We start from the raw sequence: 27282 nt of genomic DNA, 5'->3' as shown, positions 1-27282 counted from the left end.
GATAGCTAGTCAAAAAGGTCATACCCAAGTTGTTGAATTATTATTCAAAGAGAATGCAGACGTTAATATTCAGAAGGAAGATGATACACTGCACTAATGCTAGCCAGTCAAAATGGTCATACACAGGTTGTTGAACTACTACTCAAAGAGAATGCAGACGTTAACATTCAGAAGAAAGATGGATACACTGCACTAATGGCAGCTAGTCAAAATGGTCATTCACAGATTGTTGAACTATTACTCAAAGAGAATGTAGATGTTAATAAAAACACTGAAAAAGGATGGACTGCCTAATGATAGCTAGTCAAAAAGGTCATACCCAAGTTGTTGAACTACTACTTCAAGAAAACACAGATGTTAATGTACAGGCTACAAATGGGGCAAATGCCCTAATGTTGGCTGTTGACCAAGTCATACCAGATTGCTGAACTACTACTAAAAAAGACTGAAAATGTTAATACTCAAGACAAAATTGGATATAGTGCCCTAATGCTAGCTAGTAAAAATGATCATATACAAGTTGTTGAAATACTACTCAAAGAGAATGCAGACGTTAACATTCAGAAGAAAGATGGATACACTGCACTAATGCTAGCCAGTCAAAATGGTCATACACAGGTTGTTGAACTACTACTCAAAGAGAATGCAGACGTTAACATTCAGAAGAAAGATGGATACACTGCACTAATGCTAGCCAGTCAAAATGGTCATACACAGGTTGTTGAACTACTACTCAAAGAGAATGCAGACGTTAACATTCAGAAGAAAGATGGATACACTGCACTAATGGCATCTAGTCAAAATGGTCATTCACAGATTGTTGAACTATTACTCAAAGAGAATGTAGATGTTAATAAAAACACTGAAAAAGGATGGACCGCCCTAATGATAGCTAGTCTAAATGGTCATACCCAAGTTGTTGAATTATTATTCAAAGAGAATGCAGACGTTAATATTCAGAAGGAAGATGGATACACTGCACTAATGCTAGCCAGTCAAATGGTCATACACAGGTTGTTGAACTACTACTCAAAGAGAATGCAGACGTTAACATTCAGAAGGAAGATGGATACACTGCACTAATGGCAGCTAGTCAAAATGGTCATTCACAGATTGTTGAACTATTACTCAAAGAGAATGTAGATGTTAATAAAAACACTGAAAAAGGATGGACCGCCCTAATGATAGCTAGTCAAAAAGGTCATACCCAAGTTGTTGAACTACTACTTCAAGAAAACACAGATGTTAATGTACAGGCTACAAATGGAGCAATTGCCCTAATGTTTGCTGTTGAACAAGGTCATACCAGATTGCTGAACTACTACTAAAAAAGACTGAAATGTTAATACTCAAGACAAAAATGGATATAGTGCCCTAATGCTAGCTAGTAAAATGATCATATACAAGTTGTTGAAATACTACTCAAAGAGAATGCAGACGTTAACATTCAGAAGAAAGATGGATACACTGCACTAATGCTAGCCAGTCAAAATGGTCATACACAGGTTGTTGAACTACTACTCAAAGAGAATGCAGATGTTAACATTCAGAAGAAAGATGGATACACTGCACTAATGGCAGCTAGTCAAAATGGTCATTCACAGATTGTTGAACTATTACTCAAAGAGAATGTAGATGTTAATAAAAACACTGAAAAAGGATGGACCGCCCTAATGATAGCTAGTCAAAAAGGTCATACCCAAGTTGTTGAACTACTACTTCAAGAAAACACAGATGTTAATGTACAGGCTACAAATGGAGCAATTGCCCTAATGTTTGCTGTTGAACAAGGTCATACCCAGATTGCTGAACTACTACTAAAAAGACTGAAAATGTTAATACTCAGACAAAAATGGATATAGTGCCCTAATGCTAGCTAGTAAAAATGATCATATACAAGTTGTTGAAATACTACTCAAAGAGAATGCAGATGTTAACATTCAGAAGAAAGATGGATACACTGCACTAATGCTAGCCAGTCAAAATGGTCATACACAGGTTGTTGAACTACTACTCAAAGAGAATGCAGACGTTAACATTCAGAAGAAAGATGGATACACTGCACTAATGGCATCTAGTCAAAATGGTCATTCACAGATTGTTGAACTATTACTCAAAGAGAATGTAGATGTTAATAAAAACACTGAAAAAGGATGGACTGCCTAATGATAGCTAGTCAAAAAGGTCATACCCAAGTTGTTGAATTATTATTCAAAGAGAATGCAGACGTTAATATTCAGAAGGAAGATGGATACACTGCACTAATGCTAGCCAGTCAAAATGGTCATACACAGGTTGTTGAACTACTACTCAAAGAGAATGCAGACGTTAACATTCAGAAGAAAGATGGATACACTGCACTAATGGCAGCTAGTCAAAATGGTCATTCACAGATTGTTGAACTATTACTCAAAGAGAATGTAGATGTTAATAAAACACTGAAAAAGGATGGACTGCCCTAATGATAGCTAGTCAAAAAGGTCATACCCAAGTTGTTGAACTACTACTTCAAGAAAACACAGATGTTAATGTACAGGCTACAAATGGGGCAAATGCCCTAATGTGGCTGTTGACCAAGGTCATACCCAGATTGCTGAACTACTACTAAAAAAGACTGAAAATGTTAATACTCAAGACAAAATTGGATATAGTGCCCTAATGCTAGCTAGTGAAAATGATCATATACAAGTTGCTGAAATACTACTAAAAGAGAATGCAGATGTTAACATTCAGAAGAAAGATGGATACACTGCACTAATGGCAGCTAGTCAAAATGGTCATAACCAAGTTGTTGAAATACTACTCAAAGAGAATGCAGATGTTAATATTCAGAAAGAAGATGGATACACTGCACTAATGCTAGCCAGTCAAAATGGTCATACACAGGTTGTTGAACTACTACTCAAAGAGAATGCAGATGTTAATATTCAGAAAGAAGATGGATACACTGCACTAATGGCAGCTAGTCAAAATGGTCATTCACAGGTTGTTGAACTATTACTCAAAGAGAATGTAGATGTTAATAAAAACACTGAAAAAGGATGGACTGCCCTAATGATAGCTAGTCAAAAAGGTCATACCCAAGTTGTTGAACTACTACTTCAAGAAAACACAGATGTTAATGTACAGGCTACAAATGGAGCAAATGCCCTAATGTTGGCTGTTGACCAAGGTCATACCAGATTGCTGAACTACTACTAAAAAAGACTGAAAATGTTAATACTCAAGACAAAATTGGATATAGCGCCCTAATGCTAGCTAGTAAAAATGATCATATACAAGTTGTTGAAATACTACTCAAAGAGAATGCAGATGTTAATATTCAGAAGGAAGATGGATACACTGCACTAATGCTAGCCAGTCAAAATGGTCATACACAGGTTGTTGAACTACTACTCAAAGAGAATGCAGACGTTAACATTCAGAAGAAAGATGGATACACTGCACTAATGGCATCTAGTCAAAATGGTCATTCACAGATTGTTGAACTATTACTCAAAGAGAATGTAGATGTTAATAAAAACACTGAAAAAGGATGGACCGCCCTAATGATAGCTAGTCTAAATGGTCATACCCAAGTTGTTGAATTATTATTCAAAGAGAATGCAGACGTTAATATTCAGAAGGAAGATGGATACACTGCACTAATGCTAGCCAGTCAAAATGGTCATACACAGGTTGTTGAACTACTACTCAAAGAGAATGCAGACGTTAACATTCAGAAGGAAGATGGATACACTGCACTAATGGCAGCTAGTCAAAATGGTCATTCACAGATTGTTGAACTATTACTCAAAGAGAATGTAGATGTTAATAAAAACACTGAAAAAGGATGGACCGCCCTAATGATAGCTAGTCAAAAAGGTCATACCCAAGTTGTTGAACTACTACTTCAAGAAAACACAGATGTTAATGTACAGGCTACAAATGGAGCAATTGCCCTAATGTTTGCTGTTGAACAAGGTCATACCCAGATTGCTGAACTACTACTAAAAAAGACTGAAAATGTTAATACTCAAGACAAAAATGGATATAGTGCCCTAATGCTAGCTAGTAAAAATGATCATATACAAGTTGTTGAAATACTACTCAAAGAGAATGCAGACGTTAACATTCAGAAGAAAGATGGATACACTGCACTAATGCTAGCCAGTCAAAATGGTCATACACAGGTTGTTGAACTACTACTCAAAGAGAATGCAGACGTTAACATTCAGAAGAAAGATGGATACACTGCACTAATGGCATCTAGTCAAAATGGTCATTCACAGATTGTTGAACTATTACTCAAAGAGAATGTAGATGTTAATAAAAACACTGAAAAAGGATGGACCGCCCTAATGATAGCTAGTCTAAATGGTCATACCCAAGTTGTTGAATTATTATTCAAAGAGAATGCAGACGTTAATATTCAGAAGGAAGATGGATACACTGCACTAATGCTAGCCAGTCAAAATGGTCATACACAGGTTGTTGAACTACTACTCAAAGAGAATGCAGACGTTAACATTCAGAAGGAAGATGGATACACTGCACTAATGGCAGCTAGTCAAAATGGTCATTCACAGATTGTTGAACTATTACTCAAAGAGAATGTAGATGTTAATAAAAACACTGAAAAAGGATGGACTGCCCTAATGATAGCTAGTCAAAAAGGTCATACTCAAGTTGTTGAACTACTACTTCTAGAAAACACAGATGTTAATGTACAGGCTACAAATGGGGCAAATGCCCTAATGTTGGCTGTTGACCAAGGTCATACCAGATTGCTGAACTACTACTAAAAAAGACTGAAAACGTTAATACTCAAGACAAAATTGGATATAGTGCCCTAATGCTAGCTAGTAGAAATGATCATATACAAGTTGCTGAAATACTACTAAAAGAGAATGCAGACGTTAACATTCAGAAGAAAGATGGATACACTGCACTAATGGCAGCTAGTCAAATGGTCATAACCAAGTTGTTGAAATACTACTCAAAGAGAATGCAGATGTTAATATTCAGAAAGAAGATGGATACACTGCACTAATGCTAGCCAGTCAAATGGTCATACACAGGTTGTTGAACTACTACTCAAAGAGAATGCAGACGTTAACATTCAGAAGAAAGATGGATACACTGCACTAATGCTAGCCAGTCAAAATGGTCATTCACAGATTGTTGAACTACTACTCAAAGAGAATGCAGACGTTAACATTCAGAAGAAAGATGGATACACTGCACTAATGGCAGCTAGTCAAAATGGTCATTCACAGATTGTTGAACTATTACTCAAAGAGAATGTAGATGTTAATAAAAACACTGAAAAAGGATGGACCGCCCTAATGATAGCTAGTCAAAAAGGTCATACCCAAGTTGTTGAACTACTACTTCAAGAAAACACAGATGTTAATGTACAGGCTACAAATGGAGCAAATGCCCTAATGTTGGCTGTTGACCAAGGTCATACCCAGATTGCTGAACTACTACTAAAAAAGACTGAAAATTTTAATACTCAAGACAAAATTGGATATAGCGCCCTAATGCTAGCTAGTAAAAATGATCATATACAAGTTGTTGAAATACTACTCAAAGAGAATGCAGATGTTAATATTCAGAAGGAAGATGGATACACTGCACTAATGCTAGCCAGTCAAAATGGTCATACACAGGTTGTTGAACTACTACTCAAAGAGAATGCAGACGTTAACATTCAGAAGAAAGATGGATACACTGCACTAATGGCAGCTAGTCAAAATGGTCATACACAGGTTGTTGAACTACTACTCAAAGAGAATGCAGACGTTAATATTCAGAAGAAAGATGGATACACTGCACTAATGGCAGCTAGTCAAAATGGTCATTCACAGATTGTTGAACTATTACTCAAAGAGAATGTAGATGTTAATAAAAACACTGAAAAAGGATGGACCGCCCTAATGATAGCTAGTCAAAAAGGTCATACCCAAGTTGTTGAATTATTATTCAAAGAGAATGCAGACGTTAATATTCAGAAGGAAGATGGATACACTGCACTAATGCTAGCCAGTCAAAATGGTCATACACAGGTTGTTGAACTACTACTCAAAGAGAATGCAGACGTTAACATTCAGAAGGAAGATGGATACACTGCACTAATGGCAGCTAGTCAAAATGGTCATTCACAGATTGTTGAACTATTACTCAAAGAGAATGTAGATGTTAATAAAAACACTGAAAAAGGATGGACCCCCTAATGATAGCTAGTGTAAATGGTCATACACAGATTGTTGAACTACTACTCAAAGAAAATGCAGATGTTAATACTCAGAAAGAAGAAGGAGGGACTCCCCTAATGTTAGCTAGTTATATTGGTCATACACAGGTTGTTAAATTACTACTCAAAGAGAATGCTGATGTTAATGCTCAGAAAGAAGATGGACGGACTGCTCTAATGCTAGCAAGTAAAAATGGCCATACACGGGTTGTTGAACTACTACTCAAAGAGAATGCAGATGTTATATTCTGGATAAAGATGGAGTGACTGCCCTAATGGTAGCTAGTCTAAATGGTTATACAAAGATTGTTGAACTACTACTCAAAGACAATGCAGATGTTAATATTCAGAAGGAAGATGGAGCGACTGCCCTAGTGGCAGCTAGTGAAAATGGTCATATACAGATTGTTGAACTACTACTCAAAGGGAATGCAGATGTTAACATTCAAACCAAAAAAGGATGGACTGCTCTAATGCTAGCTAGTAGTGATGGTCATACACAGGTTGTCGAACTACTACTCAAAGAGCATGCAGATGTTAACATTCAGAACAAAAAAGGAGTTACTGCCCTAATGGTAGCTATTGGGAATGAGCATCTTGAAGTAGTTAAATGCTTGCTACAATCAAAAGCAGATCCTCATATAGTAACATATATTGAAGGGATTGAAATGACAGCATTTCTTTTATCAGCTTTATTGGTAACAGAGAAATTGTTGAAGTGCTCATAGATGAAAGTGAACTGACTACTAATGAAATTGAAAAAGCAGTAGTGCAATCATGTTGGCATGGTGATCCTGCTCTAATTAATTTTCTTTCAAACAAACTTCCACACCACACTAATGACCAGAGAGGATTATTAGACTCATGTGTTAAAGGAGATTTAGGTGCAGTCATAATGAAGACATTAGATAGTCCAGATACTCCACTGGTACTTGGTCTTACTCCACTTATGGTAGCTTCATCATGTGGACATGTTGATATAGTGGATGCTCTCATACAAGCTGGAGCTGATATCAATAAACAAGAAAGTTATTATGGGTTCACTCCTTTGTTCTTTGCAATATTTGGTGGACAATCCACAATAGTAGGGATGCTCTTAGAAAATGGTGCCAATGTTAATGTTATTGTTAACAATGAAACTCCATTAGATTTCACTAATGAGAATGAACAGGACACCATTTTTGAACTATTAATTAAATATGGAGGTCAAATAGCATCACACTTACAGAACACAAAGCAATCTTCAGAACATACTATAAATTCATCATTGCAAACATCTAGTGAAACAATGACTACACCTACATCTTCACTAACAACTAGTGAATTGAGAAATGAAACTAACAAGAGAAACAGACGAAGAGACAAAGAATGCCAAATTTCAAGTCGATATTTAATTCATTTATTTTGCACATCTCAAATCCTACTTGTACATTTAAAGTTGTAAAACATTCAAAAAAAGTTTTGTTGTAAAACATGACAACAATGAAATACCTCATGAAGACTATCTTACTCCTATTATATGTTAACATGTTGTCATGTTGTGTATTTTTTTTTTTGTTAACATTTTTATGTACTTGTTTTAGTCCCTTTTGAGTAATCATTGTATTGTTATGCGGAGATGATGTTTCTATTATCATCTATCTTATTTGTATTGTTTTTTCTTCTATAAAGCTAATCAAACACTTTATCTAAATCTGATTTTTTTTTACTTGTTTGCAGTCTTTTTTAAATAGGAAAGGGAGGTGTGTCATGGCTGACTTGTGTTAAGAGACAGTACCAATAGTGTCAGTTATTAGTTAGTTATTATTATAGAAAGATAGTATGAGAGATTATGATCACTTTTGGGGCAAAGTATTTAGTAATACAGTTTAATAGGTAGTCCTATAGTGTGTTTAATTACTACAATATTTTTTATTCTATTAACTTTCTTGGAAACTTTAATTAATTACTTTTTATATTATAAATGTATAAATTTAAGACTAGTATATTGTATTTGTGGTTCAAGATATTTTGTACATATTTAGACAACCTTCTGGATCCACTAATTGAGACATAATACTTATAATATAGATCATGACATCATAATGACATCAATGTTACTACAATTATTACAGTAAAATAGTCGTAACAGATTTATATTAATTGATAATCATTACATATATTTCTATTATAGTAAAAAAAGAAGGCTCAGTTGTTAGCAGGTGGTATCAATTTTAACTTTCTCCTTATGTTTTATATCATATTATTAATATTATAATAGATAGTTTCTTTGAACTTGATAGTCTCATATCTTGGTATTCTTTTCCTTTATCAAATACCTGATTATGAGGTTATGAACTAGATAGCATACATCTGGAGTATATATGTTAGTTAAATCTTTGTCTCTACACTCTATGTCCAAAATCATTTAGACCATAATAAGTGGACAGACAGATTGTGATCTAACTGATATAAATACTTAGGAGAAAACACTCAGTCCTCATAATTGTCTTCATGTGTATATATTTCAATTTCAAGTAATCTGTTCAAAAATGCTTACAAGTTTTATACCTTGCAGTGTGAAGTGAACACATTTGAAGCAGACGTTCATACACTACTTAAAGAATCAAGTTCATTTCTATTGATTATCATGTTATTTATACATTTTTTGTTTATATTATTAAATTATAAAATTATGGCAAAATTCAATGGAGAGTTTTGCTGAAATACTCTTGGGACTCTAGAAACTTGTGGCAGTGAAAGAAAAAGGTACTGTTGTGTTAGTTTAGCTAATTACTGTTTACTGCAATAGCTCCATTACAGAATTGATTTTTATTCCAGGACAAAGTAATAATGCGTGGGAGTCACCACTCCCAGTTATACAATAGTTGTCTAGAGATTGTTTGTAGCTCATAATGATTGATACGTGTCAATGGAGAGCTAGTATTGGGTTATGGTATTGTCATCATATACCATATACTACTAAAAAGACTCCTTCTACCACTGATACCCCTGGATGGATAAAGTTACTATTGACATTAGGAGATGAGGGTGGTGGTACTTGATATTCTTCTAGTTTTATTTCTCCTACTTCTCCTCATGTTATCAGGAGATATTGAACTTAATCCTGGACCTAAAACAGGTCAGTAAACATTAATACACCTATATAACTGACGTCTTATTTATTTCAATAGAATTGACATCAAACAATGCTCTACGACTTCTTGTTAAGAGTGGTTTTGTTGTTAAAGCTAAATGGACTGAACTCACTAGTCTTCTTGGTGTGTCACTCGAGGAGAGAAGACGACTCAAGACAATGGCCAGCAGTGATCAGATTATCACTTTGCTTTAGAGGAAGGTTTACAATGGTGGATTACAAATGGTACTGCTCCCTCTTGGGAAGAACTTATCTCAGCTGTTGAAAGTTGTGGTGACAAGGATGTAGCTACTACACTGAGAGGACAACTAGATATTAAAGATGAAGGTATTCACTATTTATAGTTCATTATAATAATTATCAATGTAGTATAATATATTAGTAAAATATATAGTAGATATGAAGCTTTACTCTCAGAAAGTAGTGGAATTGACTTGATAGTCCCTTCTTTCTTTCTTTAACAAGGGGAAATAGAAAGACAGACAGAAGGTACAAGTGACCAAGATAGAAGGCCTTCCTGGTGGTAACTCTGTAGATCTTTCTAATAACATAGCAAATACCAATGCTACAGAAAATGATGAAGTTCATAAAGTGTTGAAGAGTGTATTGACAAATCATTTGCTGACTTACATAGCCAGTTAAGTAGATGTTTATCACGAGTTTCTGCAGCAATGTATTCTAAAAGACTGATAAGTGAATCAGTCCGAGATTCTCCAACTGTTTACAATGTATTGGTGAATTTGAAAGTGGAATGAAATTAGTAAACAACATTTCAAAGTTACAAGAACATTGTCAACTTTTCTTTACAATGTCTCTCCAGTGAAGGAGGTCCTACTAAATTAGCTGCTCAAAAGTTATGTCAAGAATGGGTTGATAAAGTTAAAAAGAGACATGTGATATCTCACTAGATCTTACATGTGATGATCTTATACAACAGGATATAAAACAACAAGGTCAGTATTATAAAAATGATCAGGCACTTGAATTTTTAAATGAAGCACAAATTATGTGTGCTGTTCTCTCTTTTTACTACTATAATAAAATTATGTTAAGACATGTTACAATGAGTCCTCATATATCTGGACTTCTTTAATCTGAACTCTCAGATTATCTGAACAAACTCATGATATTATTTATTCAAGAGTACATAATAATTAATTGATTAATAAAGTCCACATGTTCCAGAACACATGGTTGAAGCTAATCCATATTATAGATAAATTACCAATAGATACAAATCAGTAAACATTATGTTGTTTTGATTACTGATATATAATTGTTAAAACTATGATTTTATAAATAGCTAGACCAGATTGTTTTGATTACTAATACATAATGGAATTGACTGTTCATGAAACTATTGTTAGAACCTGATGATGATTTTATAAATAGCTAGACCAGATTGTTTTGATTACTAATACTAATGGAGTTGACTGTTCATGAACTAATTGTTAGAACCATGATGATTTTATAAATAGCTAGACCAGATGTCATTTATCTAACTACACAAACTGTCAATTCCATAGTATCAGTAATCAAAACAGTATATGTTGTTAACACTTTTTATTATATTGGTAGACATGTATGAAACAATGACTGTATCAGTTAAAACAAACTACACTGTAAAAATTGAATGACTAATACATGGTTATACTGGTTAACCTCACTGTGCGTGGGTGCATAGTGAGGGTTACTGTAGTCTGTCATGGGTGTGTATGTCTGTTATCCGGGCAAATGACTTGACCTGCTTTGAACTGCTTTAACTCGGCAAACACGGCACTGGTATCCACCAAACTATAGTGGATGGTAGTAAAATTCTGTACTTCTTAAGAATACTGCCAAAAGGAGCATTAAAACGAACAAAAAGCTTTAAAAGTCTGAAAACCTTTGAAAAAAAAGCACAGCTTTCAGTGAAGACTCGAGAATTCAATAAAAACTTCCTGCATACAGCTTATGACATTTTCAACTTTTTAAAGTGAGAATTTTTGCAAAAATACTTCTTGGAAAGTTATGACAGTTTTTACTAACAGTTATCTTTGTCGATACATTGAAGAGAAATGCTGAGTTATCAATAAGAATCTTTGCGCATCACTTAAAATATCTCTTGTCTGTGTGTTCTATGAGTATAGGTCACTTGAGGAGGCTAAAAATAATAAAGAAAGTCTCTGGATAAGACTGCAGCGAGGTTAAGCACTGTAGTGCATTTTCATTACATATCCAAATTGTAAACATAACACTATTTTGGATTACTAATATATTATGAATTGATTTTATATAGCTACATAAACAGTAGTATATTAGTAATGAAAATAGTATTATGATTACTTTTTGATGCTTTTGTTATCCTCTTTAAAGTTGCTAATCTAGGCTGAAAAAAGATTCTGCTTCATTAGTACTTTCCATTTGTGTAGGGATTAAAAATCAAGAAGTGACAGTTCCCCAGATTATCCTGTAGCTGAAGAATTAGAAAGTCTTCAAAAAGAATATACAAATTTAGTTAAAAATATTAAAAGTGTCCTACGTAAACTAATTGATAATGGAACACTTGAACTTATTGATATTTCTGATTATCTTGGAGAATATTATAGAAATAGAAGGATTAACAGATGCTACAGATATTCCAAAACTATTTCAGCAACTTTGGCCATATTATAGCTACCTTGATGTTGAGGTATTAGAAGTTATCGTTAACAATGAGGACTTTCTAATTGATGAGAGGATACAGAAGGACATGTGTACTTACAAACAACATCTCAAAGAATTTAAGCAATCAACAACACTTGAAAAATTCAAGAATGCAGTTATAGAAGCATTGATACCAATCCAGAAGTCACATCAATTACATGTGAAGTGGTTATCAAACTTAATCGTGAATGGGAAAGAAGACATTAGAGAACTTTAAAAACTAATTAACTATATGTTTCATCAGAGAATGACTCATATACGAATAGAGGAAGGATCAATATATATAACTCTACTTGTACCTAGATCAAGATTAGACTTCATATTGGAAATTGCTACTTAAAGAAAAGAATTTGCATCACTCATTGGTATCTTTGAACTGACTATTGATGATCAAACTATCTTGAAAGAGAAAGAAGAAAATTCAATTTTTCTTTTAACCAAACATTACAAAATGCTTCAGATTTGGTAATGATGAAGCTATTCAGTTTTCTTACTTGATTTTATTGATAATATCAATTATCAAAATGAAGAAGGTAGTACAGCACTAATGTTAGGTAGTAAAGGAGGACATGAACACGTTGTACAAACACTAGTATCAGCTGGAGCTAATCCAACATTCAAGATAACAATGGCTATACTGCATTGATGATAGCATGTGATACAAATTCCTACAATATAGTCAATTACCTACTCCAGACTGGAGCTAATCCTGATATACAAAGGAATAATGGTGACACAGTTATCATAATAGCATGTCGAAATAATCACTCAGATATTGTGAAGTTATTACTTCAATTTAATGCTGATCCACTTATTACAACAAGAAATGATGACACAGCTCTCACTGTATCAGTATATGTAAACTCCATTGAGATAGTGGAAATGTTACTTGATAAACAGCCAGAGAGACCAGAAATCAAGTTTAGTAGTAACATCTCTCACTATAGCATGTCAATATGGACACTCTCAACTTATTATTAGATTATTAATGCTCTTACTTGACTATTTTACACAAGAGGAATTCCAACTTTTTGTATTATGTGCTGAAGGAGATCACATCTCTACAACAAGTCATATTTTTGACTCTAATGTTGATATCAACTGTACACTAGTCAATGGTATTACTCCTCTTATGATAGCCTCATCTTGTGGACATATAGAGACAGCAGAAGTCCTCTTACAAGGTGGAGCTAATGTCAACAGTACAGACAATGATGGGTACAGTCCACTAGTATATGCTATAACAGGACACAAGTCACTTCAAGTTATTGAACAACTACTTAAAGCTGGTGCTCAACCTAATGTCTTTATTAATGACCAGAGTATTGTTGATAAAGTAAGAGAAGAAGGAAGAGAAGATATCTGTAAATTGTTAGAACAGTTTAATGTTTTAAATATAACAGAAAAGAAAAGGAGGAGGAGCAACTCAGTAGCCGATTCACCATCCCAATTATTGAAGCTGCAAGAATAGGTGATATTGAGGTTACTAAAATGTTACTCAAAGAGAATGTAGATGTTAATATTCAGATGAAGATGGATTGACTGCCCTAATGGTAGCCAGTCTAAATGGTCATACACAGGTTGTCAAACTACTAACTCAAAGAGAGCGCAGATGTTAATATTCAAGAAAAAAAAATTGGAGCAACTGCCCTAATGTTAGCTAATCTAATGGTCATACACAGGTTGTTGAACTACTACTCAAAGAGAGTACAGATGTTAATATTCAGGATGAAAACATGGAGCAACTGCCTATATATAGCTAGTGGAGGTGGTCCATATACAGGTTGTTGAACTACTACTCAAAGAGAATGTAGATGTAATATTCAGAGCAAAGAAGGAGAGACTGCCATAATGGTAGCTAGTCACAATGGTCATACCCAGGTTGTTGAACTACTACTCAATGAGAATGCAGATGTTAATATACAGAGGGAAGATGGAGCATATGCCCCTGATGTTGGCTATTGACAGTGGTCATACCCAGATTGCTGAACTAATACTCAAAAAGACTACAAATGTTAATACTCAAGACAAAAGATGGAAATAATGCCTAATGTTAGCTAGTAGAAAGGGTCAACAATTTGTTGTTGAACTATAATCAAAAAGAATGCAGATGTTAATATTCAGAATGAAGATGGAATGACTGCCCTAATGTTAGCTAGTGGAAATGGTCATATACAAAGATTGTTGAACTACTATTCAAAGAGAATGCAGACGTTAACAAAATTGCTAAAGAAGGATGGACCGCCCTAATGATAGCTAGTCAAATTGGTCATACCCAAGTCATTGAACTACTACTTCAAGAAAACATAGATATTAATGTACAGGCTACAAATGGAACAAAGCCCTAATGTTGGCTTGTTGACCGTTGTCATACCCAGATTGCTGAACTACTACTGAAAAAGAATGAAAATGTTAATACTCAAGACAAAAATGCTGGAATACTGCCCTAATGATAGCTAGTAAAAAGGGTCAAATATTGGTTACTGAAAACTATTAATCAAAAAGAAGCCAGAATGTTAGTATTCAGACTATGAACATGGAGATACTGCCTTAATGCTAGCTTGTAAAAATGGTCATACCCAAATTGTTGAAAACTACTACTCAAAAGAATGTGCAGATGTTAATATTCAAAATGAAGATGGAGTGACTGCTCTAATGTTAGCTAGTGGAAAATGGTCACACACAAGTTGTTGAACTACTATCAAAGAGAATGCAGACGTTAACAAAATTGCTAAAGAAGGATGGACCACCCTAATGATAGCTAGTCAATGTGGTCATACCAAGTCATTGAACTACTACTTCAAGAAAACATAGATATTAATGTACAGGCTACAAATGGAGCAAATGCCTTGATATTAGCTGTTGACAGTGGTCATACCCAGATTGCTGAACTACTACTGGAAAAGATTGAAAATGTTAATACTCAAGACAAAGATGGAGATACTGCCCTAATGATAGCTAGTAAAAGGGTCAAGTATTTGTTACTGAACTATTAATCAAAAAGAATGCAGATGTTACATTCAGAATGAAGATGGAGGTGACTGCCCTAATGCTAGCTTGTCAAAATGTCATACACAGTTGTTGAACTATTACTCAAAGAGAATGTAGATGTTAATAAAAACACTGAAAAAGGATGGACCGCCCTAATGATAGCTAGTCAAAAATGGTTATAACCAAGTTGTTGAACTAATACTCAAGAGAATGCAGATGTTAATATTCAGAAGGAAGATGGGGCAACTGCCCTAATAGCAGCTAGTGAAAATGGTGATATACAGATTGTTGAACTACTACTCAAAGAGATGTGGATGTTAACAAAGTCGCTGAAAAAAGGATGGACCGCACTAATGTTAGCTAGTGAAGATGGTCATACACAGGTTGTTGAACTACTACTCAAAGAGAATGCAGATGTTAAATAGTCAGAATGAAGAAGGAGAGACTGCGCTAATGATAGCTAGTCTAAAAGGTCATACACAGGTTGTTGAACTACTACTCAAAGAGAATACAGATGTTAACATCAAAACAAAAAGGATTTACTGCCCTAATGGGAGCTATTATGAACAAACATCTTGAAGTAGTTGAATTCTTGCTACAATCAAAAGCAGATCCTCATATAGTAGCATATATTAAAGGTTTGAAATAACAGCACTTATTTTAGCAGTTTATTACTGGTAAACAGAGACATTGTTAAATTGACTTGTAGACAAAAGTGAACCCACTCCTGATGAGATCGAAGATGCAGTAGTACTATTATGTTATGGTGGTCATCTTGGTCTACTTACTTTGCTCACAAACAAACTTCCACACCTCAATAATGATCAAAAGAGAACTACTAGACTCATGTGTCAATGGAGATTTAGGTGAAGTTATAATGAAAACATTAGATAATCACAGATACTCCACTGTACTTGGTCTTACTCCACTCATGATAGCTTCATCATGTGGACATATTTGATATAGTGGATGCTCTCATACAAGCTGGAGCTGATATCAATAAACAAGAAAGTTATTATGGGTTCACTCCTTTGTTTTTGCAATATTTGGTAGAAATCCACTTCAATAGTAGAGATGCTCTTAGAAAATGGTGCCAATCCCATTGTTATTGTTAACAATGAAACTCCATTAGATGTAGGCTAACAAGATAGAACAGGACACCATTTTAAAGCTATTAATAAATATGGAGGTCAAACAGCATCATACTATACAGAAAAAGCAATCATCAGAAACAGACTATAAAGTCATCATCACAAACATCTAGTGAGACAATGACCACACCTACATCTTCACTAACAACTAGTGAATTGAGAAATGAAGTTAACAAGAAAGAGACAAAGAGAAAAAGATTGACAGATTTCAAGTCCATATTTAGTTTATTCACTTCACGCATTGCAAATCCTACTAGTACATTTAAAGATATCAGTGTAAAACAGATAACAAGAAAGAAATAAATATGACAACACAGAAAAAGGTCAAGAGGACTACCTTATTCCTATTATATCATAATATGTTGTGTATCTTTTATGTTAACATTTTTTAATGTACTTGTTTGTAGTCCCTTTTGAACAGTCCTTATTTTATTACGTAGAGATGACGTTACTATTGTTGTGATATTTTCATTGTTTTTTTTCTATAAAGTTAACTAATACTACATCTAAATCTGAAAAAAATATATTTACTTGTTTGCAGTTCTTTTTCTAAATAGGGAAAAGGAGGTGTGTCATTACTGACTCACGATAAGAGAGAGGGGAAATAATGTCAGGTTATTAGTTTAGTTATTATTATAGAAAGACACTATGAGAGATAATGACCACTTTTGAACAAAATATATAGTAATATATTCTAATAGGGTAGTGCTATTGTGGTGTATTTGATCACATGTAATATTTCACCTACCTGATATATAATTCCTGAAGCTCAGACACTTCTCTCATCAAAGACTCAATCTGAGACTCCATCTGCCTCGATCCTGAGCTAAACTAGCTCCTTGACTAGCTAGTTCTTGACTCCAAAGTTTTCGTTCTTTCACGAAGACCCTAACAAGAGATTCTTGAGCTGATAACTTAGCCAATAGACCAGATTGTCCTAGACAATATTCTGACATGTCCAATGTTAAACTAGTTATCACTAACTTCTGTAATGTGGATACTCTTGATTCTAGTTTACTTCTTGTTGGTCATCTCAGTGTCTAACTGTCTTGTCTTCCTCGTCTATATTGTGATGTAATTGTTGTTGATTTGTTGTTAATTCTGTGATACGACTCTTTTGTTCTTAACAATCTAAAATGGGAGGAGCTAAATAAAGTGTCACAGCTGCTATATCTTAACTGTAGAGAGTTCACTGATTAATTTAGTAGCTTTAGTTTCTTTATCTCTTAATATTGTTAGTTCTTCTTGACATGTAGTGAGATCATCAGTTAACTTGTCATGAATTGATTCTAACTGCAGAGAGAGAGAAAGAGAAGTGTTGTGTGTGAGTCATTCTATTTTCCATACTCTATATCGTGTACTCACTTGTTGAAACGAGCTGCTTCAATTCTCAAAGCAGTTCGAAATTCTTCCTCAAGGTCATGATAAGATTTCTGTTGTTGATCTAATCTGTTAACAAGTTATAATAATGAAGTACTCAATAAAGAATTATCGTCACCTTTCTTTGTATTGTACTACTATTGTTTCTAATCTCATCTCTCCTCTCATCTCCTTCTCCACTATCTCACGTACATCTCGACTATCGGGAGGTTTCAATCGCTCCAATTCTTTGCTAAAATCACATACAATGTACACACATCACATGACAGTCACATGACATCTTACTGGTGCTCTTGTTCTCTAGTAGCCAGCAACTCTTGTAGTTCTTGAAGTTGTTGTTGTAATTTTCTTACCACCTGATGTTGAAGAGCAACCTCACGATCACTAGCACCAGCTCTGACTTCAACCTCTCGTAATTTCTCACTCTGAAAATAACAATATCTCATATAATGTGTTTGGTTTGTGGATGAGTGCTCTAAGTACTTCAAATAAAACTGACATACCATATCATTATAAACTTGTGATCTTGCTTTCTCTAATTTGTCAGTTTGTTCCTCTAAATTTCTAAGTTGTTTTGTTCTGATCTTCACATCTTTTTTGTAATCGTTCTATTTCATTTTGTTTGTCACTTTGTACAGACTGAAATAATAAAGTGATAACTTTGTCAATATTTCAACAAACATACTTGAAAATTTTCTTTCTCCTCATTAAGTCTAACTATTTTTTCTTTCTCTTTTATAAGTGCTGTTTCCAACTGATTACCACGAGAAACGGACACTTCAAGTTTCTTCTGCCACTCTTCAACTACATAAAAATAACAATATATATTACACTTAAAACCATTCTATATTTTGTAGTTAGACCTATTTTTAAAAAAAACAGTTATTTTCAAATTCTTACTGTACCTTGTAACTGTAGGTTCCTGACGTGTTCAGCTAGTCTTACAGCTGCTTGTTCAGCCTTCCATCTTCGCTCTCTCTCTTCATCTACTTCTCTCTCGTCCCTCTCTTAATGCAATAAATAATGTGGGGTGTATTATTATCTGATAAGAAGATACCTTAGTTTGTAGTGGCTCTGGTCTAATATGAGAGTGAGGTATGGTCAGTAGGTGTGGTATAAAGTTGGCATTTAGTTTTTTTGGTCTTCAGGACACTACTTACTATAGAGAAATGAACACATTAAGATGATCACCTAGGACAATGTACATACCATGGGTTTAGTCATTTTCTTTGTTTTTCCTTTGTTTCTCTCTATATTCTCATGATGTGATGGCTACTTTCAGAATCACTGACAATAACTTTTCTCTCTCTTATAAAAATTATAACTGCCATAAACCACACCCATTAATAGTTATCAATTACTAGTTTTGTTAGGTTTCTTTGACGATGTAGACTCGACCACACCCTTTATAATTATCTAAGTATGGAATTTATTTTATTTCTTACTTCATTTTTTTGCATTAATTCTGTTAATTGACGTTCTAGTGCACCCAACCTTATCATCATATTCACTGTTGCTAGGATACAAGGATACAGACACACCTCTTTTTGTTTCATTAGTTTTAGAAGGACTGCCCTTTTCCCAAGATGATTACGATATTGTTGCAAGACTTTGTCAATTGTGTGGTGTCTCTATTGTCTCCTCCTGTGTGAATTGAAAATCATGATTATAATATGACTATAATGTGAGGGACACTTTGTATATTATTATGGCCACACCCACCTTTTCATTGTCACTAGAGTAATCTAGAAAAATCAGAAAGTATCTAATACTAAAAGAACATTTATTTTGATTTTAAAATTATATTACACACCTGTTTTTTGCTGCAGCCATGATGCAACGACTAATGTGTAATAAACTTTATTGGAATATCCTCCTCTGACATTCAAGAGCTGCGATGGCCCGAGTGGTTAAGGCGTTGGACTTGAAATCCAATGGGGTCTCCCCGCGTAGGTTCGAAACCCTACTCGCAGCGTTATTTTTTTTTTTTTCTTTCTTCGTGCTTCTTGCATATTTTTGCTCTTCTATATAATACCTAATACTTTATTCTTTAATAATTTATTATTTTACTTGTATTATTGATTATTGAAATTGAAAATTAATAATTACTAATCTGAATGTAATTTTGTTTGAGTGTCTTGGACTCGTGCCCATCCCAAGACCCAACATAGAATCCAGACTGGCCATACATACAGTGTACCAATAGGATATAACCATGCCCCTGATAAATAATAGGAATTATAAGCTAACAGAAGACCATTGTCGTCATGGTAACAGCATCTTGAAGTATTGGCAACAGTGACTGCACAGATGATGCAAAAAGAAGAGAATATCCAAAACAAAAGTAAACAGGAATTAATGGAGGAAGACAAAGGAACAAAACAAACACCACTCCTACAAGATATAATAGAGATAATAAGTTAATGTTCAGTAATAAAATGATCTATAATACAGTATATACCTCCAGTTATTACATGTTGAGAGACTGAGAGAAATAGAGAGAGACAGAGTTAGAAGAGTGAGAGAGCAAAATGTAACAGAGAGAGACTATACAAAACTGATAGCTATTAATAGTAATGTCAATGAACATGAGACGTGCCACTCCTCCTTTGAAAAAAATGGTCTATAGATAAAACAAACAACAGATCATTTTAACATTAACATTATTGACATCACATACAATATAACATATTACTATTAGTAATATTGACATCACATATAATATAACATATTATTATTAGTAAATTGACAATCACACATACAATATAACATAGTATTATTAGTAATAATAATTTGTATAAATGCTTTTTTAAGGAATTTAAAACAAAACATTCTATAAATACAATTTTAGACATTACAAACTTTTATCGCTATAGATACATCTTCAATATAGAAGATATATAATATTTTATGAGTAGATCTACATATGTACATGTATACTATACCTGGTCAACATTATTCCAAATGCTATTAACAAACTAAAGAGAACCATTCCTCCGTCAAATGATAGATGAGAGAGGAAGTATAAAGGACAAGAGAGGAGGGTAAGAAGTAGAGACAACAACCATTAAAAAGAGAGAAGAAAGAAGAAGAGAAGAGAAATGGTTTAAAAGAGACTGTAAGAAGAGGAGGAATACCCTAGTATTCAAGAGATACAATAATATACCATGTGGTAATAGTGCATTTACCATTTTGTCAAAGTATGATTTGGCGGATGATGATGGACTTGAATTTCTTTGTTCCTTAGCAACCATTGTCTCACACTCTATTAAACTAATGTCATCATATAATGATATTATTATATAAAGTGTTTCTTACTTCAATAGCTAATGGAGCTAATAGGAGAGCAAAGAATGGAGAATATTGACCAATTGAGAGAAAAAAGTAAATGGAGATGTTGTTATATAAAAGAATTCTGAATGATGGAATCTTTTCTAACAGATTATTAAGACTACGCACAATTCCTTCTAATGACCTAAATGGATTAATAGATGGATGGACAAAAAGATTGAAGGAATGGACAGATAAAGAAATGGATAGACAAATGGACTACCTTGCTAGAGGGTAATAATGTTTGTCCTTCAGTTCTCCCTTTACTGGGAGGGACTTGTAGAGTCAATGAATCAATTCGATGTCTAACAACACATGACAATCACATGACAACATACAACATCATACTAACTTGAGAAAAGGGGCGTGGTTATTAAGAGGTAGTCCCATTGCTTTGGTGACTAAGAACGCAGCTCCTGTGATTAAAGATTGACGATGATGGCTACCAGAAGAGTACTGACTGTTCCACTAGAAAATGATATACATTACTGACAGTTATGGAGTATAAATAACATTACCAGAACATGAAAGGCAGTATTAAGACCTTCAAGTTCACATGTTTTTGCACCAACAAATACTAAATCAAGATTAGGTAAAATAGCATTGACTCCCTCTGTAAAAAAAAAAATATACATGATAATCATCTCAATTTTTAGTGACATGTTTCTCCTACCAGCTATCACATTGACATAATGGATATTGTTACCACTAGCAACCTCTAAATTAACCATACTTGAATAGACCCTGCTCTTCCTGATATAAAACTTGATTTAATAGCTATCAAATAAAATAACTAATAAATAAAATGACATTATTACAAACCTTTATTGTGTACTCCTAAGTAAGCCAATCCATGCTTGGGCTCAATAGGCCTTCACTAGTAAACTAAAAATATTAAATCTTTTGACCAGTAATTCTTTGCTATATAATACACACATTACAATATGAAGGAAAATTAAACCCCTTACTGCTAAAATATTTAGCTAATCCTAGCAATACAATTACTCCATAATTGGTGATGTATCTTGAAGTAGGTCAGGAGCTAGAGGACTAATGCTTCTGTAGAGGGGATCTCCCTGCTCGTAATATTCCATAAATATTATTGCCTGTTATAATTGAGTCTCCACTAGCAGCTGTGAAATTATGAGTAAAAACCTCTAATCCATATTCAATTAACAGTATCTCCGATCCAAATATGAGTCCTATTGCAATGATGTCATAATGACATTATAATCATTTTAGTAGCATACGTATTGGGTCCTTGATTAGAATGCTCAGTTAGGAGGGTGTGTTAGAGTGGGCGGAGTCTGTATATTCTCTCCCTAACTGTCCTTCTAGCAAGGCGTGTTCATCAAAAAATCTATACCGACAGAATTGCTCTTGTGGAAGCATCAAATAAATAGCCACACCCACAAAAAACAAGAAAAACTGTTAAAAATTTATAATATCATGCTGTACATACAAGTATTATTATATTATAACTTAATGTTACAATGTCATATGAGAGTTCTGTACCCCAACAGTCTTCCTCTCTTTAGTAGCAGTTGTGTTAACTGCTTTGCACGATTAGACTCTGCAAATGAGGCCATTTCATGACTAGTTAGAGGTCGCCATCTTGAACATCAATGATCATTATTATTCATTAATTATGTCGTCATAGACTTATGTATAGTTTTTTGCATAACAATAATAAGAAGTAAAAAATGGCTGCTCGGTTACAGCGGGTGTTAAGCTTTCAACGATTCTCTTCAAGTTATGGTTGGAATGTAAGTAGCAAAAATAATATATTTTTTTTCTTTCTTTTAAAACACTGATGTTTATTTTTCACACTTTGCTTACAGACTACAACAAACTTCATATAAAACATATAGATTACGTAAGTAACTAACAACTGTATTTACTGCATATAACTAACCATTTCTAGTCTCGTGGATTTTTAGGGGGTGTGGCAGCAGCTGGACTTGGTGCTGGACTACTCTTTACAACCATCTCAGCTGACGAAGAAGTACTCCACCCACCAAAATTTCCATGGAGTCATAACGGTCCCATTCTCAGCATTAGATAGGATCACTAGGTGAAGATACATAAACCACACCCTAATTATCTGACTCCATCATTAGTACAGACGAGGTTATCAAGTTTATAAGAGTGTGTTCGGCTTGTCATGGTATGGAACAATTAGCATTTAGAAACCTAGTGGGCGTGTCTCATACTGAAGAGCTGAAGCAAGAGCTCTAGCAGAAGAAGTAAGTTCTTTTAATTAGTATTTAATTTTAGGGTTATCCTCTGTGTAGTATGAATAATCCTGGTGATCCTGATGAAGAGGGCAACCCTACAACTCGACCTGGTAAACTTACAGTGGACATTTTTCCTGAACCTTATCCCAATGAAGAAGCTGCTAGATTTGCAAACAATGGTATTAAATCTTACAAGTTATAAATTAATGTTATTGTTCTGAAAATTTAAAGGTGCTCTACCACCTGATCTTAGTCTGTAATTTTAGCTCGACATGGTGAAGAGGATTATGTATTTTCTCTGTTAACCTGGCTATTATGATCCTCCTGCTGGTATCGAACTTCGTGAAGGATTGACGTTTATCCATATTTTCCGGTGGTGCTATTGGAATGCCACAACAGCTGTATAATGAATGAATAGAATATGAAGATGGTAAGTCCCTGTGCTTTCCTCAGTTTATTACTTTCTATTTGATTTAATGTAGGTACACCTGCTAGTTGTGAGTCAAATGCAAAAGATGTCTGTGTGTTTTGAGATGGGCAACTGTAAGTTTGTTACCAATAGATGTACTAATGGATGAATGATTAGACAAATGGATGGGTGATTGGCTTGTCAACACAATGGATAAATGGAGAGTTGGTTAATACCACTAAGACAACTTTATATATAATAATATCTATATTATTTTATAGAACCAGAACATGATGACAGAAAAAAAAATGGGCATGAAGGTACATAGTTGACAAGATAATTATAATCATCTATTGTCTGTTTTTTTTTCAATTTAGACAATAATGGATATTGTCAATATTAGGCTTTGTTATATATTATTGGAGAGACAAAAAATGGAATCTACTTAAATCAGAAGATCGTCTATTATGAAAGAACCCTCATAGTTATGACTTTTAGTAACATCTCTTGTTAGACTTAGTGTTATTATTATTATGTTAATATTAATAAACCGATCTGCGCATGCTCATATATTCGCGAGAGAATTTATGACGTCGCTAAGCAGCACGTGGTTGTATGCCACATAATACCCTCCTCGCTAAGTTAGTTGCTGCGAGTTTGAGAATATTGTTGTGTGCCATTCACTTCATCGTATCCTTGTAACGACAGTAATTATGGCAGATAGATTGTTTAATGGTGATGCTGCAGGAGCAAGGCAGCCTACGAGGATGTCAGAGATGACAACAGTGAAACTCAATGGTAAGCTATTTTTTCTGATCGGATTTCATTGCCTTCGTTCACCTTTTGAGGGTATGTTATAAATACGAAGGTAAGATACTTGGAGATGCAATCATGGGTACTGAGTACAGTGAATTGCTGGATCAGTTTGGAGGTGAGCTAAATTCTCATATCACTCAAGAAATACATTTTCACTCACCTCAACAATAGATATGATAGAGCATATGCTTATGTTCGATTTTGAAACTGGTGATGAGATGAGTTCGTCGTGCCAAATTTTGCTTTCATTCACATGGATTGACCTAGTGTAAGTCCTTAAAGAAAGCAGCTGTCTCCACTGACAAAGCCTTTGTCAAAGAAGTTTGGCCTGTAAGTTTAAATAAAGTAGTTATAAACAGTATTATTTTTGATTTTCTTTAGACATTTGGTAAAGAGATTCTAGCTGATGAAAAAAAGACGTACATACGATACAATTAGAATATTTTGGAAAGGCTACGTGCTGCATATGGAACTGGTCGTTAGTTTATCTCAGCTTTGTTTCTATGGAAATGAGTCCATGTTGCCAGTTATATAATTTTATGAAAATAATTGCAATTTTTTTCTTCTTCAGAATTGTTTGTGTGCAATTTAATTTTAGTTCTAGCAAAATTTTGAATTTATGTTATAAGGTGTCATTAGTGTATCTTATTTTCTTTAACACTAGATTAGTAATAACATTTTAAAATAATTAAACACTTATTTGATATTACTCCTGTATTATTTAAATAGAAACTGCTTAAATTTTTGACCATATTTGGGCATAAGTGGTAGTTTTGTTAACTATATTCATAGCATTCATAGATCTTATTAACGGGAGAGATTTGATTATTAATATTATGATATATTGAGGTATCAGCTGAGGAAGTGACAGGCAATGGGAGGGGAAGAGAGTAGGTGTGCCTGACGAGGGTGCTGCCGAACACCCATAGCATTTTGTAAACTAGTTTACAGAAACCAGATCGCCAGTTTTTACCTGTAAAATGAGTTATTATAGAGAGTGGGTTGTGTGAACCTTACTTTAGAGGCCAAAGAGACAAGCTCTGAAGTGATTTGGGTAGCTAATATGAATAAAATAATAAAATGTCCTAGTCGGCTCTAACTTATACCTGTATCAACTTCTTGTTCACTAGGAGAAGGAGTCCAAAATGTCCGCTGGAAGACTCAGAGTGGGTGGATGAGCTAGTCGCTGTTTTTTGCTGTTCCTCCAATGACACTATCAATTGACATGTGTTCCATTGCATTGTTTATATCTATCAATAAAGAGAACAACATATCAATATTTATACAAAGTGTATACAAAGTTAGCATAGTTATGCAGTCAGATCTGACAAGTGACACACAAATTTAGTTACAATGTTGCCATCTGTTGTGTTGTGAGTATAGAGTGTACAGTAATAGTGTGAAGTTACTAGTCAATATACTCTAAACACTGAGTCTATGTAAACATCTCTCATACCTACTGAGTCTCAGGAATCCCTGGAGACTCCTGTGAAGAAAAAGCATTCAAGAGTAAGAGTATAATAAGTTATATGTAAGAAAAATGTGTTAGTTGACAAGTATATTACATGTGTTATTGAGATTGATTGAAAACAAGCTTTCTTGTCCTTATATGGTCATGTAGAGCTAGTGTACAGCTGACCAATGTTGTCAGTGTGATAATTCACTCAAAGAACTAGAATTGCCAACATGATTATATTTAAATTACAATTACAACAAATTCTAAATAGACCACAATACATAACCAAACAGAAATTAATTACATTTTTATACAGGTCCAAAGACTTCCTTATATACTCAATACTAACATTACATTACATTCTATACTATTAATATACAGATATATACTAAAATATACAGAGTGTTGTAGCTAAATACTATCTTGTGGTTTCTACCCACTATTACATTCCAAAGCTACCACAAAACAAACTATCCATTTGAAGTGGGTGTCGCCTTATTATTGATGTACACAGCTGGGACACAGCTATTAGACTCATTCCCAAAATAATTTAATGTATAGCCAAGTAGTTTTACTAATAGACTCATTTCCAAACTGTCTGAGAATGATTCCATTCACTTAGACTCATTCCCATATATCTAGACTGTACCTCTACAGGTATGGAATCTTCTTCTCCATCTTGTTCAATAGAATGATGAGATGAGTCTCCATATCAATATCCTCTTTATCATGGATTCTTTCTTTCTCCTCTGATTCTTCTTCCACTTTTAATCTCATCTACCTCTCTTTCTCTTTCTCTGATGACTGAATCTCCTCTTTCTACAGTAAATAATAAACATTTGTCTTAGTATGCAAAGGAAGTAACCAGCTACAACCTCCTATTATAATAAAACATATTTTCTTAAGACTTTCAGTAACTATTAACAGTCAAATATGTTTTGAGGAGATGTTTATTATATTTGACAATAGTACTTACCACAGTGACCTAGCTATCATTGGTAAGTTTCTATACTAGTAATATCTACAGTGACCTAATATAGTTACTTGTAACCTTGTTCTATATCATTTAACCACCATTATATCAACTATATTGGACAGTATTCTGTAGTATGAAATGTTAAGTAATATCCCATTGTAATTCTTCAGATACATTTGAAAGTGACCTTGAAAGGGAGAACAATTAAGACAAAGAAACAATAAAACTGTCACCATGGCAACAGACTGGAATGCTGGAATCTACTGTAGTCAAGCTAGTTTAATGTGTGGTAAGCACTAATATTCACTAATCTAGAGCTTACTAATGGTAGCTATCCTAGGTCACTGTGGTAAGTACCTAGAGCTTACTCTAGTAAGTACCTATAGCTGATAGCGACTATAGGTCCTCTAGTAAGTACCTAGAGCTTACTAATGTAGCTATCCTAGTCACTCTAGTACCTAGAGCTTACTAATGTAG

The 27282-nt window shown here is 34.1% G+C and overlaps 1 protein-coding gene, 1 non-coding gene and 1 pseudogene across 2 annotated transcripts; all 3 read left to right on the top strand.

Moving 5' to 3' along the window:
• The first annotated feature begins 96 nt into the window (after nucleotides 1–96).
• Nucleotides 97–15699, top strand: LOC121391094 (ankyrin-3-like). Its single transcript, XM_041522841.1, is given in 8 exon segments — nucleotides 97–252; nucleotides 625–843; nucleotides 6248–6421; nucleotides 6544–6813; nucleotides 7086–7266; nucleotides 13199–13395; nucleotides 15456–15583; nucleotides 15585–15699. Coding segments are annotated over 8 exon segments (1440 nt in total).
• Nucleotides 15700–19472: 3773 nt separating this feature from the next.
• Trnas-uga lies at nucleotides 19473–19556 on the top strand. The gene has a single exon. It is a non-coding gene; the product is annotated as a tRNA-Ser (tRNA).
• Nucleotides 19557–22614: 3058 nt separating this feature from the next.
• On the top strand, nucleotides 22615–25556 carry LOC121391093 (annotated as a pseudogene).
• Nucleotides 25557–27282: the final 1726 nt, after the last annotated feature.

The sequence above is a fragment of the Gigantopelta aegis genome, unplaced genomic scaffold, assembly GCF_016097555.1.
Source record: "Gigantopelta aegis isolate Gae_Host unplaced genomic scaffold, Gae_host_genome ctg1716_pilon_pilon, whole genome shotgun sequence".
Taxonomy (NCBI): Eukaryota; Metazoa; Mollusca; class Gastropoda; order Neomphalida; family Peltospiridae; genus Gigantopelta; species Gigantopelta aegis.
The sequence above is the reverse complement of the archived record's forward strand: the minus strand, read 5'-3'. Positions and strand labels throughout refer to the sequence as shown.